The 12519-nt window shown below is 41.6% G+C and overlaps 1 protein-coding gene across 1 annotated transcript in view; it reads right to left on the bottom strand.

Annotated features, from left to right (window-relative positions):
• The window catches only part of nek7 (NIMA-related kinase 7), a 223321-nt gene that overhangs the window by 140391 nt on the left and 70411 nt on the right, over positions 1-12519 (bottom strand). The window contains exon 2 of the mRNA XM_020927750.2: positions 10963-11050. Within this exon, the coding sequence (XP_020783409.1) occupies positions 10963-11022 (60 nt within the window). The 5' untranslated portion in view covers positions 11023-11050. The remainder of the gene's footprint in view (positions 1-10962; positions 11051-12519) is intronic.

Genomic DNA, 12519 nt, shown 5'->3' with positions numbered 1-12519 from the left:
GACAAAGATACACACGTTTTTACTTCATGTGTTCTCCAATTTACAACAACACCAAAAAAACAAACAAACAAAAAACAAAATCTAAATGTGTTTTGTTTCATTCACGCATGTCTGTCTATTATATGTCACATGTCATATTATTGCACAGGTGTCAAACATACGGCCCGGGGGCCAGATCCGGCCCTCCAAAACCTTTAATGTGGCCCTTGGGTGATTTTCTACTCAAATATTTGAATTATATTTTCTATTAAAATATTTAAATTTTCTGTGGTGTTTATCACAGCAGCGTCTCCAGCGTCTCTGTACGTGGCCCCTCCCACCAGAGCAGCACAAATGAAGACTTGTCTCTTTCCAAACGCTCTTAAAGGACGATCGTTTTGACTGTTGACCGTGACACCCTCATCAAAAAATGTCCAACATGAGAAAAGTGGAGCCGAGTGCAGGATTTTACAACAAAAATTGACTTATTTCTATTTACATCCAAGTTCATGTTCAAACATTGTGTTGAAATTGGATTTTTCTTAAAGTTTCAGGTTGTTCATAATATTAGAATATTATAATAAGAAAGAGTTCATCAATTAAAACAGATTTCTGTAATAGATTTGTGTTTCTCTGCACAAATATTTGAACTTATTGTTATTTTTGGGGTTTATATGCCATGAGTTTTCCTTTGGGATCAAAGTAGGTCGGATACGACCCCCGGACCAAAATGAGTCTGACACCCCTGTATTAGTTTGTCTGCATCCCCAAAGCTCCAAACGCTCTGTTCCACCTTGTGATGTCATGAAGTGGGAGTTTTCAACTGAACAGGTCCTTTAGCTTTAGGTGAGTAAAGATTTGCAATTCCAGGGCTGAAATTATCCTAATCATTCTGTTTAAAAACACAGTGAAGCACTTCCTGTATCACCATATGACATCACAAGGTGGACCATAGTGTTTTCAGTTTGAGAAAAGAACTCAGTCTAAATGAATGAATGAAACAAAACACAAGTCCAGCTCTGTTTGTGATGAGGAAATGACATTAGAATAAAGATCAGAAAACAAAAATCGTATAATTAAACGTTTACGGCACATTTCATCAGGGAAAGCAACAACTTCTCCATGGAAACAAGCAGGAAAGTTCCACAGTGCATCTTTAACGTCTAAATGAGACCAAACTGAAGGCCACAATTTAACACTAAATGCTTTAAAAGATTTGGAACAACAGAGACAGAGAGAAAGAGAGAAAAAGAGGGACAGAGGAAGGAGCAAGGAAGAGAGAGAGAAAGAGATACAGAGAGAGGGGAGAGAGTTTAGAGAAAGAGAGAGAGAAATGGAAAGAGAGAAAGAGAGGTGCGGGGGAGGAAGTTTAAAGAGAGAGAGAGAGAGTTTAGAGAAAGAGAAAGGGGGCAGAGAGAGGGAAAGAGAGAGAAGAGGGAGGGGAGAGAGAGGGAAGAAGAGAGAGAAGGGAGGGAGAGAGAGAGAGGGAAGAAGAGAGAGAGGGGGACTGAGGGGGGAGGAAGAGAGAGGGAAAGAGAGAGAGACAGAGAGGGGGGAGAATTTAGAGAGAGAGAGAAAGGGAAAGAGAGGTGGGGGGAGAGGAAGTTTAAAGAGAGAGAGAGTTAGAGAAAGAGAAAGGGGGGAGAGAGAGGAAAAAAGAGAGAAGGGAGGTGAGAGAGAGAGAGAGAAGGGGAGGGAGAGAGGGGGAAGGAGCGAGGAAGAGAGAGAAAGAGAGAGAGACACGGGGGGGTAGTTTAAAGAATGAGAGAGAGAGAGGGAAAGAGAGAGGGGGAGGGAGAGAGGGAGCGTAAAGAGAGAGAGAGATTGGGAAAGAGGGAGAGGAGGAGGGAGAGAGGGAGTTTAGAGGCTTAAACTTTGACTCCAAGAAGAAAAACATGAGGCCACAGCCAGAGTTTCTAGAGTTTCCAGAGTTTCCAGAGTTTCCGAGTTTCCAGAGTTTCCCGAGTTTCTAGAGTTTCCAGAGTTTCCAGAGTTTCCAGAGTTTCTAGAGTTTCTAGAGTTTCCAGAGTTTCTAGAGTTTCTAGAGTTTCCAGAGTTTCCAGAGTTTCCAGAGTTTCTAGAGTTTCCAGAGTTTCCAGAGTTTCCAGAGTTTTCTAGAGTTTCCAGAGTTTCTAGAGTTTCCAGAGTTTCTAGAGTTTCCAGAGTTTCCAGAGTTTCTAGAGTTTCTAGAGTTTCCAGAGTTTCCAGAGTTTCCAGAGTTTCCAGAGTTTCCAGAGTTTCCAGGGTTTCTAGAGTTTCTAGAGTTTCCAGAGTTTCCAGAGTAAAGAGTCAAATACAACACCAAAGCAGTGTTATCAAGAACAAATGAAAGACGAGGAACAAAGTAACAAGAATGTGAAAAGAGTGAAAGAATATCATTCTGACGATTGAAGATGAGTGGAGGCTCTGTGTGTGAGGGAGAGGGGGGGAAAGGAAGGGATGGAGAGAAGCAAAGATGGAAAGGAGAGGGAGATGGAGAGAAGGGAGAGAAAGAATTACAAAAAAAGGGTAAGGGAGGACAGGGGAAGAGAGAGAAGGGTAGGAGTAAAGAGAAAAGGAGAGTGAGAAGGGAAAAGGAGAGGAAATAGAGAACAGGAGGGCAGAGGGATGAGACAGAGGAAAAGACAGTGAGGGAAGAGAAACAGGTCAGGAGAGGGAAGAGAGGGAGGGAAGGAGAGAAGGAGAGAGAGATGGAGAGTGAGATGGGAGAGAAATTTACAAAAAAAAAAAATAAGACAGAAGGAGAAAGGGCATAGAGAGAGAGAGAAGGCTAAAGAGAGGGAGAGATGGGACAGAGAAGGAAGAGGAGTACAAAAGAGAGAAAAAAGAGGTGGTGACAGAGGGAAGGAGAGAAGAAGAGAGAGAGATGGAGAAAGAGAGAGCGAGGTGGGAGAGAGATTTACAAAAAAAGACAGAAGGAGAGAGGGGATAGAGAGAGAGAAGGCTAAAGAGAGTAGTAGAGAGTAGTAGTAGTAGACTAGTAGTAGTAGTAGTAGTAGTAGTAGTAGTAGTAGTAGTAGTAGTAGTAGTACTAGTAGTAGTAGTAGTAGTAGTAGTAGTAGTAGTAGTAGTAGTAGTAGTAGTAGTAGTAGTAGTAGTAGTAGTAGTAGTAGTAGTAGTAGTAGTAGTAATCATACATCATATAACAATGATTTAACACAAAAAACTAATTATGCAGTTAATGCAGATCAGTAAAGTTCTTCTGTAGACTGAAGGGGTTTAGGCTGAAGTTTAACACTTACTTTGCCAAACCCTAGAATGAAACTATAGAACAGGAAACAAGATGACAGAACTATTTACAGAAAACAACACAACTCCTCTTTTATGAGAGCAGGAAGGAAAATGTCCCTCAATCAATTAGTAGACACATACACAATACTACAAAACACGATCCAATATACGTCAATGTTCATACACACACACACACACACACACACACACTGACCAAACATGTTAATATTTATACCTGGTTTATAATACACTCTTAAATATATTAATATAATTGGGAGTTACAGTTAATCTGTAGGTTTGATGGGGTAAAATATGATTTATTGTATTTCTCTATATTTCTCTATAATTTTAGTCTTATATATATTTTTTTTTTAAATGTGTAAATTGTTTTAGACCAGAGGTGTCAAACTCATTTTGGTCCGGGGGCCGTATCCAACCGACTTTGATCCCAAAGTGTCCGGATCAGAAAACTCATGTCATATAAACCCCAAAAATAACAATAAGTTCAAATATTTGTGCAGAGAAATGCAAATCTATTACAGAAATCTTTTTTAATTGATGAACTCTTTCTTTTACAAAATATTATAATATTATGAACAACCTGAAACTTAAAGAAAAAAGCAATTTCAACACAATGTTTGAACATGAACTTGTATGTAAATAGGAATAAGTCAATTTTTTTTTGTAAAATCCTGCACTCGGCTCCACTTTTCTCATGTTGGACATTTTTCTGATGAGGGTGTCACGGTCAACAGTCAAAACGATCGTCCTTTAAGAGCGTTTGGAAAGAGACAAGTCTTCATTTGTGCTGCTCTGGTGGGAGGGGCCACGTACAGAGACACTGGACACGCTGTTGTGATAAACACCACAGAAAATTAACAGTGTTTTAATAAAAAATAGAATCAAAATATTTTAGTAGAAAATCAGCCGAGGGCCAGATTAAAGGTTTTGGAGGGCCGGATCTGGCCCCCGGGCCGCATGTTTGACACCTGTGTTTTAGAGCCTTTTAAAGTTTCATTGAGACTATTCCACAGATGAACACCTCTGATGGAGACACATGGACTTTTCAGACTGGTCCTCAGAGCTTTGTGAAAGAGGCCTGATCCTCTCAGACTGTACTTACTCTGTCTGGGTTTGAACATGTCTTAGATACTCTGAGGGAGCAGATTATTATGTGCCTTAAACATGACAACTGCAGTATTTAGATCAGGGGTGTCCAAACTTTTTTCCATCAAGGGCCACATATCTAAAGACAGACAAAGCAGAGGGCTGATCGAGGGCCGTAGACTGGAGCTCAATACAGTGAATAATTAAAAGATGTGCATGTTTAACACGTTAGAATGAATAAAGATTAATGGCTCATTCTAAGATCCTTAAAACCACACACTAACTAGAAAAGCACTCAGAGAGCGCAGACCTCCGCCAAGGACTACCCCCATTTTTTATATAAATTGCGATAAAATCAGTCTTCTGGATCAGATCCGGATCAGCCTTTGGAATATGAAAGAGGATCCCATTGTGCCCCCGGCCATAGTTTGGACATGCCTGATTTAGATCAACGAAATCATGTCATTTTAATGTATTTAGTTTAATAAAAAGAACATTTGTTGGGGAATAGTAATCTGCATTACTTATAATTCTAATAGCTTTCTTTTGCAGTAAGAAAAAAATTGAATTAATGTCTGTTTTATAATTATTCCTCCATATTTCCACACAATAGTTGAGGTATGGAAGGATGAGGGCGTTATATAACAGTTTGAGAGCATTATGATTTACAGAGTGTTTAATTTTACAAAATATGTCAATGATTTTTGAAATCTTTGTCTTCAATATGTTTATGTGCAGTTTCCAATTTAATTTATCATCTATTCCCAACAAAACAGGACAAAAGAGAGAAAAAAGAGATGAGGAGATGACAGAGGGAAGGAGAGGGGTTAAAAACGAGTGTAAAAGAAAGCGATGGAGCGGAGGGTCTGCTGTGTTTAAGTCCAGTGAGTCATTAAATGTTTCTTGGGCGTCTGGAGCGCGTGGACCAATTATGTTTAATTTCACAATTACAACGGAGAGTAAACGAAGGCCCTCGGCTGTTCCAGTGTTAATGTTCCACTGGCCTCAAATATTAAAGAAAAAACAACACACACTATTTTTAGAGAACAAAAAAAAAAGAGAGAAAAAAAGAAGAAGAAAAAAAAGAGGAAGAATCCACATCCACTCAGGGGCACGGAGCAGCCGCTTTGTTTAAACCAGATTCAATAGTTACGAACGCAAAAACATCCACGAGGACAACGATCGATGAGAGAGAGAGAGACGGAGGAGAGGAGAGAGAGAGAGAGAGGAGAGGGAGGAGAGGAGAGAGAGAGGAGAAAGAAAGAAGGAGGAGAGGAGATGGAAGAGAAAGAAGAGAGAGGAGAGAGTGGGGAGAAGGATCGATGAGAGGAGAGAGAGGGAGGAGAGAGAAGAGAAAGGAGAGAGTGAGGAAAGACAGGAGAGAGAGAGAGAGAGAGAGAGAGAGAGAGAGAGAGAGAGAGAGGAGAAGGATCGATAGAGGCGTTTGAGGGAGGTAGGAAACAGCAGAGTGGACTAGACAAGAGGACAGGAAACTGGGAAGACTTCGGGAAAAAATTGACTTTGGAAAAATTAAAAATCGGAAGAACGGGAGCAGAGAGGTAGAGGAAAGTGAGAGAAGAGAGAAGAGAGGGGGAGAGGGAGGAGAGAGGAGAATGAAAGGAGGATAGGAGAGAAAAGAGAGGCAAGGGAAAGAGAGTGAGGAGAGGAAGGAGAGGGAAGAGACAGAGAAGAAAGAGGAGAAGGAGGAGAGTGAGAAGAGAATAGGAGAGAAGAGAGAGGAGAGGGAGAGAGAGAGCAAGGAGAGGAGAGGAGAGGAAGGATAGGGAGGAGAGAGAGGAGAGGGAGAGGTAAGAGAGGAAAGGAAGGAGGGGAAGAAGAGGGAGGAGAAAGAGAGTAGAGGGGAAGAGAGAGAGGGTGAGGAGAGGAGGGAGAGGGGGGAGAGAGAGGAAAGAGAGGAAGGAAAAGGAGGAGAGAGAGAGGGCAAGGAGAGGACGGAGAGAGAGAAGAGAGAGTAGAGGAAGAGAGAGAGAGGAGAGAGTGAGAGGAGAGAAGAGAGAGAGAGTGAGGAGAGGAGAGAAGAGAGAGTAGTGGAAGAGAGAGGGAGGAGAGAGTGAGAGGAGAGAAGAGGAGAGTAGAGGAAGAGAGAGAGAGTGAGGAGAGAAGCGAGAGTAGAGGATAAGAGAGAGCAAGGAGAGGAGAGGAAGGATAGGGAGGACGGAGAGAAGAGGGAGGAGGGAGAGGTAAGACAGGAAAGGAAGGAGGGGAAGAAGAGGGAGAGAGAAGAGGAAAGCGAGAGAGAAGAGGGGGGGAGAGAGAGGGTGAGGAGGGAGAGGGAGAGTGAGGAGAGGGAGGAGGTCAGGTCCAGCGTGTGGATCAATACAGAGCTGGAAAGTGCACGAGCTCTGTCCGTCTCCCGGTGAGAGGAGGAGAAGTCCGAGAGGAGGAAGAGCGGAGGAAGAGGGAGAGGAGGGAGGAAGAGGATGGGAGCTCAGAGGTGCACCTGTCTGTCTCCACGGGGATGTCAGTGCTGTAGTTAGAATGTTCCACAGTACGGCGTTATCTTGCCTAAATAGAAACAAGCGGTGGACGTTACCAGGCCGATCCATGTGACAAGTCAGATCTGTGGAGAGACGCCCACTACAACAAGAACACATGGATGTAAAAATGTAACTAAACCCCCTGACCCTGTGTCTCCATGAGGTCAAAATATGTCCACTGCATCGGATTATAAAGCTATTTCCTGTTTGACAATCAGGATGTTGTTTGTTAGCATGCTAGTCATTGTTAGTATCAGCGCTCTGGCCTCTGAACATTGTGAAAAATGCTCCTACACTAAAAGGTGTGAGTGAAGAATAACTCTGGACTCTAACTTTCAGCGACAGCATCTTTAAAGCTCACATTTGAAATTAGACTTACCCTGTTGTGTTCTCACATATCACCATTAGTGGAAGGGGAGGGGCGACGTGAGGGGAGGGGTCAGGTGAGGCCAGGTGAGAGGAGGGGACAGGTGAAGTTAGGTTAGGTTAGGTTGCTTTATTCGTACCCATAGGTAAGGAGGGACCAGGTGAGAGGAGGGGTCAGGTGAGAGGAGGGGTCAGGTGAGAGGAGGGGCAAGGTGAGAGGAGGGGCAAGGTGAAAGTAGAATCCAGGTGAGAACAGGTTTCATATCTGCCATTTATTGTAAAAAATAATTAAATAAATAAAATACATATATATAATACAAAAAATAAACAATATGCAGGTGAGGGAAGGGGCCAGATAAAGGAACGGGCCAAGCCAAAGTAGAGATCAGGTGAGTGGTCAGGTGAGTGGAAGGGCCAGATAAAAGGAGGGGACAGGTGACAGTAGAGGCCAGGTGAGTGGCCAGGTGAGGGGAGGGGCAAGGTCAAAGTAGAGGCCAGGTAAGGGGAGGGGTCAGGTGAGAGGACAGGCTAAGTCAAACTGCAGGGATTAATGCTCAATGCTGATTTTTTTGTGAAATCCGATGTTTTTTCGAGGTCGTTCACATTTCCAATTAAATGTGACTTGTATGTGACTCCAGTGTGAACATTAAACGGCCCAAAAGTGTCCCACATGTGCACTGGAGACACGACGACGTCAACCACAGCGAGCGTCTCTGTGTTTACAGAAGTTGTCCAAACATGGACGCAGCATCGAGCACCTGGAGATTTTAAAGTTCCTCTCGTACCGGAGCCAGAACATGAACAACTTACTTGTTTTAAGGAGGAGATTGAGAAGGAGAAGGACGAGGTTTTTGGTCGTGGTGTTTTGTGGGACAGTCCAATGAAAGGAACGTGTGGATGTGGAGACGTAGTCAAGAGTGGTGAGTGGTGATGTGCTTCACTTCAGTGACATGGAGTTCATTAACAATTTTCACCTACTTCAGCGCAGAATAGTGACGTTTGTGTCTTGTTGATAACGTGTAGGTGGATGAATGCACTTTGACCGTTCAGACTGAAGTCACATGTCAAAAGATCAGATATGTATCAGTTTCAGGAGCACATATCCAAGTGTCCTGGGTCACATTTGAAAAAATCAGATCTGTGTGGTTCAGACTGTCATTAAAAGATCAGATACAGGAACATAGGGGCCAAAAAATTGGATATGGGTCACTTCAGGCTGCAGTCTGAACGCAGCCTAAGTGAGGGGAGGGCTCAGGTGAGAACAGGTTTCATATCTGTGATTTACTGTTAAAAAATACATAAAATAAAAAGACAAAATCATGCAGCTGGCAGCTTGAAGCGTGTAAAGACACCTCTTTCACTGTTTACAATGCAACAATGTGATAAAGCAGGTGCTTGGTCAAACATAACCGTGTAATCTCAAACCAGGTCACATGTTCTGTACGCCGCCCCGCTCCTCTACTCTGATGCATTGTTTGTGAAAGCGCACATCTAAAACTCCAGCTCTGTGCCAGCCTTTTCCATGCCCACCCTCCACGGACCGGAGAAGCATCTGTCCAATCACGTTAGCCTGCCAAGTACCAGCGCCCTTTGACCTTCAGCTCACAGCCCCCCCTAGAGGCCGGGCTGAGCACTGAGTGACAGATGGGCTCCCGTAGTCAAGAGTGGAGAGAGTGCGTTTAAAAGCCTCACCGCGGGGTTTCGCTCGCTTCTTACTGCGAACAAGAGCGGTTTTAAGGGGGGTGGGAGATCTGCCAGAACATTTCACAATATTCTACGGCCAAAATTACAGTTAGGTGATCACCATCGAGTCGAGTCAAATAGAACGAGATAATTGGCAATAGAGAACTCACATTGGACAGTGTATACAATAGTACTTTTTATAAGGTCACAGTTTTATCCAGCGCTTATCCTCCTTCAAGAGCATTTTATACCAGAGTACACAGACACTAATCACACCTCCAGCCCTTGAGTCAGTGATTTTGACCGTTCTGCCAGTGATGTTTATGTCTAGAGTGGGATTCGAACCGCCAACCTCAGTGGACAAACACTCCACCAACTGAGAACCATTTGTTGCTGAAGTGTGAAAAGTATAAAGAATCAGAGCCAAACTACAAAACCAAAACACCAAACTCTAATCCTCTTTCACTTCAAGCGCCAAACAAGAAAATACACGACAGGATGTTTAGTGGTCCAGCGTGACCAGAGGCACATGTTTGGAAATCTCCACTGAAAAATAGTTCACTTTTAGCTCAGATGCCACACATTAAGGTCTAAAATAAAACACCAAACGGGTTACACAGTCAACAACTGGCCTCACTCAAGAACTTCCACTTTAAGAAATAATAAAAACCATACATATAACTTGTTGGAATCAGATTTTTGGGTTATTTGGTCATTATAAGAGTAATATGGATTTATTTTTGTTTGTTCCTGATGGTTTCTGATGGATTTGTTCTTGCAGAAAAATATTTTTGGTAGGATTAAGTGTTCATTTTGGAAATGTTTATAAGAAAACCTTAAGTACAAATCTGTACAAACAAGAATGGATCATGAATGAGGCCTTAAGACTTTTAAAGAGATGTGGTTGACACCCTCTGGATTAGTCATCATTTATGCTGATGTACAAACAGCTACAACAAGGACAGGATCAGGGATTGGCTGCTCTGATGTTCTGAAATTTTACTTGGACTAATCAACTCACTAAATGCTTGTTAACATGAGCAACGCTGCATTTACTAATAATATTTCTATGGCAAAAAACTATTGAAAATACTCATATTTAGATTTGAGATATGATTTACTATATTATATTTCCTATAGCAGTGTTTCCCAAAGTTTTTTTTCTAGTGACCCATATTTTAAAAGTCACAAACCTTCACGACCCAAGTCAATAAACATTATTCATAAATCACAAAATAAAGGTGGATTTGACCATCACTGAACATTAATGAGGATATTTTATTGTGTATTATTTATTAAACAAAGTGATCGTGTGTGTTTGTGTTTTACTTTTTTGTCTTTGTTTATTTATCTTATTTTGCATTTATTTTATTTTTTAATGTTATGCTTTAGTTTATCTTATATGTATATTTAGATTTATTTTTTGTTATTATTTGACCATTTTATTTACACATGTTTCTGTTACGTAAGGCATATAGAATGTGAATTTAAATTCCGTTTATTTAATGTGTGCGTATGTATGTATGTACATGTATGTGTATATATATAATATATCTATTATCTATTTTTCTTTTTATTGTTGCTGTTTGAGAGTGTTTGTTCTAAACTGAAAATGTGAATAAATAAAGTTACAAAAAAAAAACAAAAAAACAAAGTGGTCATGTCTCTAAACAATTTGTTTTTCATTGTTTAAAACTTGAGTAATACAGTCACTGAAGCAGCAATAAAACATCTCCATACGTCACCTATTTGGACATTACATGTAGCCTGTTTCGTTTTCTTTTCAACATTAAACCAGCAATATTGGAACAAAATGGCAAATGGTCACAAAAAGAAATGATACAAAACATGTCTTAACATTTCAACATGTGTCAGAACTGTATATTGCAGACGCACATGTAGATCGGACAAGGCGACCCCCAAATAACATCTCTTGTGACCCAGACTTTGGGAAACAATGTTCTACAGCGTTCCCTCATGAATTCCACTGACACTGTTCAGTGAGTAATCTATATTTTCAGACGTCTCATTGATATAAGTCTGTCTGTATCCTGAAAGCCTCTCAGAGTTCCTCCAGATGAGAGTAAGAGCAGAGTACCTGGTGTTGAAACACGGGCACGGCCGCCTGCTGTCCTTGTGTCTGCGTGTCCATATCCATAGTGACCAGAGTCTGATCCTTCACACCGCTGCAAAACAAAACACACACAAAAACAAATGAATTATCCAGTACGGCCTTGACCACAAACACCCCTCTTCCACTGATCAATACCCACTCACACGCTCACACACTCACACACTCACATCTCAGCGTTAAATAACATCAAATAAAACATCAGATGGAGCAGGAGACGGTCGCGAGGAAACGGACAATAACGTTTCGAATTTCAGCCCTGCAAGATTCGCGTCATGCCTGTGGATGTGACACCGACAGGGGGCCGGATCAGGTTACAACAAAGTCCATTTAAGAACGCTGCGATTTCACTCCAAACAAAAGAGGAGATAACACGGCTTTGTATGTCCTTGGCGCTCGTCCAGCTCTTTTTCTCATTGAATTAGCTTTAGCGCGTTAGCTCCGTGATAACTGGAGGTCACGCGGAGGTGGCGCTTTCGTACTTTGGCTTGTGTCCTGAACGCAGCGTGAGGCGTTCGGGAAAAACAGACGCTACACGGGCCGGAGCAGAACATGTTTTAGTACAATGGTTTAAGCAGCAGGATCAGCGCAAGGTGGAAATAACAAATGTTAGAGAGATTTGAGCAGCTTATGAACCGACACCGTGACCTTGCAGTGTCAGTGCAGAAATGTGCATGGAATTCTATTTATTTAACAATGAATATGTCACTTTTTATTATTGTATTGTTGGTGCAGGCATAGTATAACACAATGATAAGCCACGGTGTGTAACGTTTTAGTAAAAATATAGACTAAAATAAAGCTTTCCAAGTTATTTTGGGCTCGATTCAGGCTCACTTCACAAAAGCAGAAAAGTTTGGAAACATGCGGATGACGACTTCTCTGGTTGCAGTAGTAAATCAGGGGTAATGGCTCGATTTCCTTCATCTACATTCATTTGTTTATTATAATTGGTGTAACTTAATTTAAAAAAAGATGTGACTGTAACGTTCCGTAAGTGACATTGATTCAATCCGAGTCCCGTCCCCCATGGAAAGTTTTGGCAGGTTGTGAAGACGCTGCTGCAGAATCCACAGTTTTATCACGTGCCCAGTGTCGGGAACAACACCGGAAGTCGTCATCTACATGTTTCCAAACGTCTTCTCGTAAGAGTGATTAGAGTCTATCACACTGAAAAAAAAAACCAGAAAAACATGCATCCTTATGGTGGCTTGCATCTCCACAAACCTTGACCTCTTACTGACTGTATCCATGAAAATGTTGTTTCTTTATCCATAAGCTTCCTCATTATGGCATGAATGTTCCACAGTATGGTTTTAACTTTCTATTTCCATCTAATCAAGAAGGTGACAGTGTGTGTCTTTAATAGTATTCATGAACCAGCAAAACTCTTTTTTGACTTTTATATTTTTAGAACAGTTAATTTCTCCTTAAATCTGCTGGTTCCTCTGTGATAAAGTGGCTGAGGCATTAATCAGGATCGTTTCTGATGCCAATTCCTAAGTGTATTTTAAAATGTTAAAC

The sequence above is a fragment of the Boleophthalmus pectinirostris genome, unplaced genomic scaffold (genome assembly GCF_026225935.1).
Source record: "Boleophthalmus pectinirostris isolate CB_2022bp ecotype Guang Dong unplaced genomic scaffold, ASM2622593v1 HiC_scaffold_7, whole genome shotgun sequence".
Classification (NCBI taxonomy): Eukaryota; Metazoa; Chordata; class Actinopteri; order Gobiiformes; family Gobiidae; genus Boleophthalmus; species Boleophthalmus pectinirostris.
This window is presented reverse-complemented; position numbering and strand designations above follow the sequence as displayed.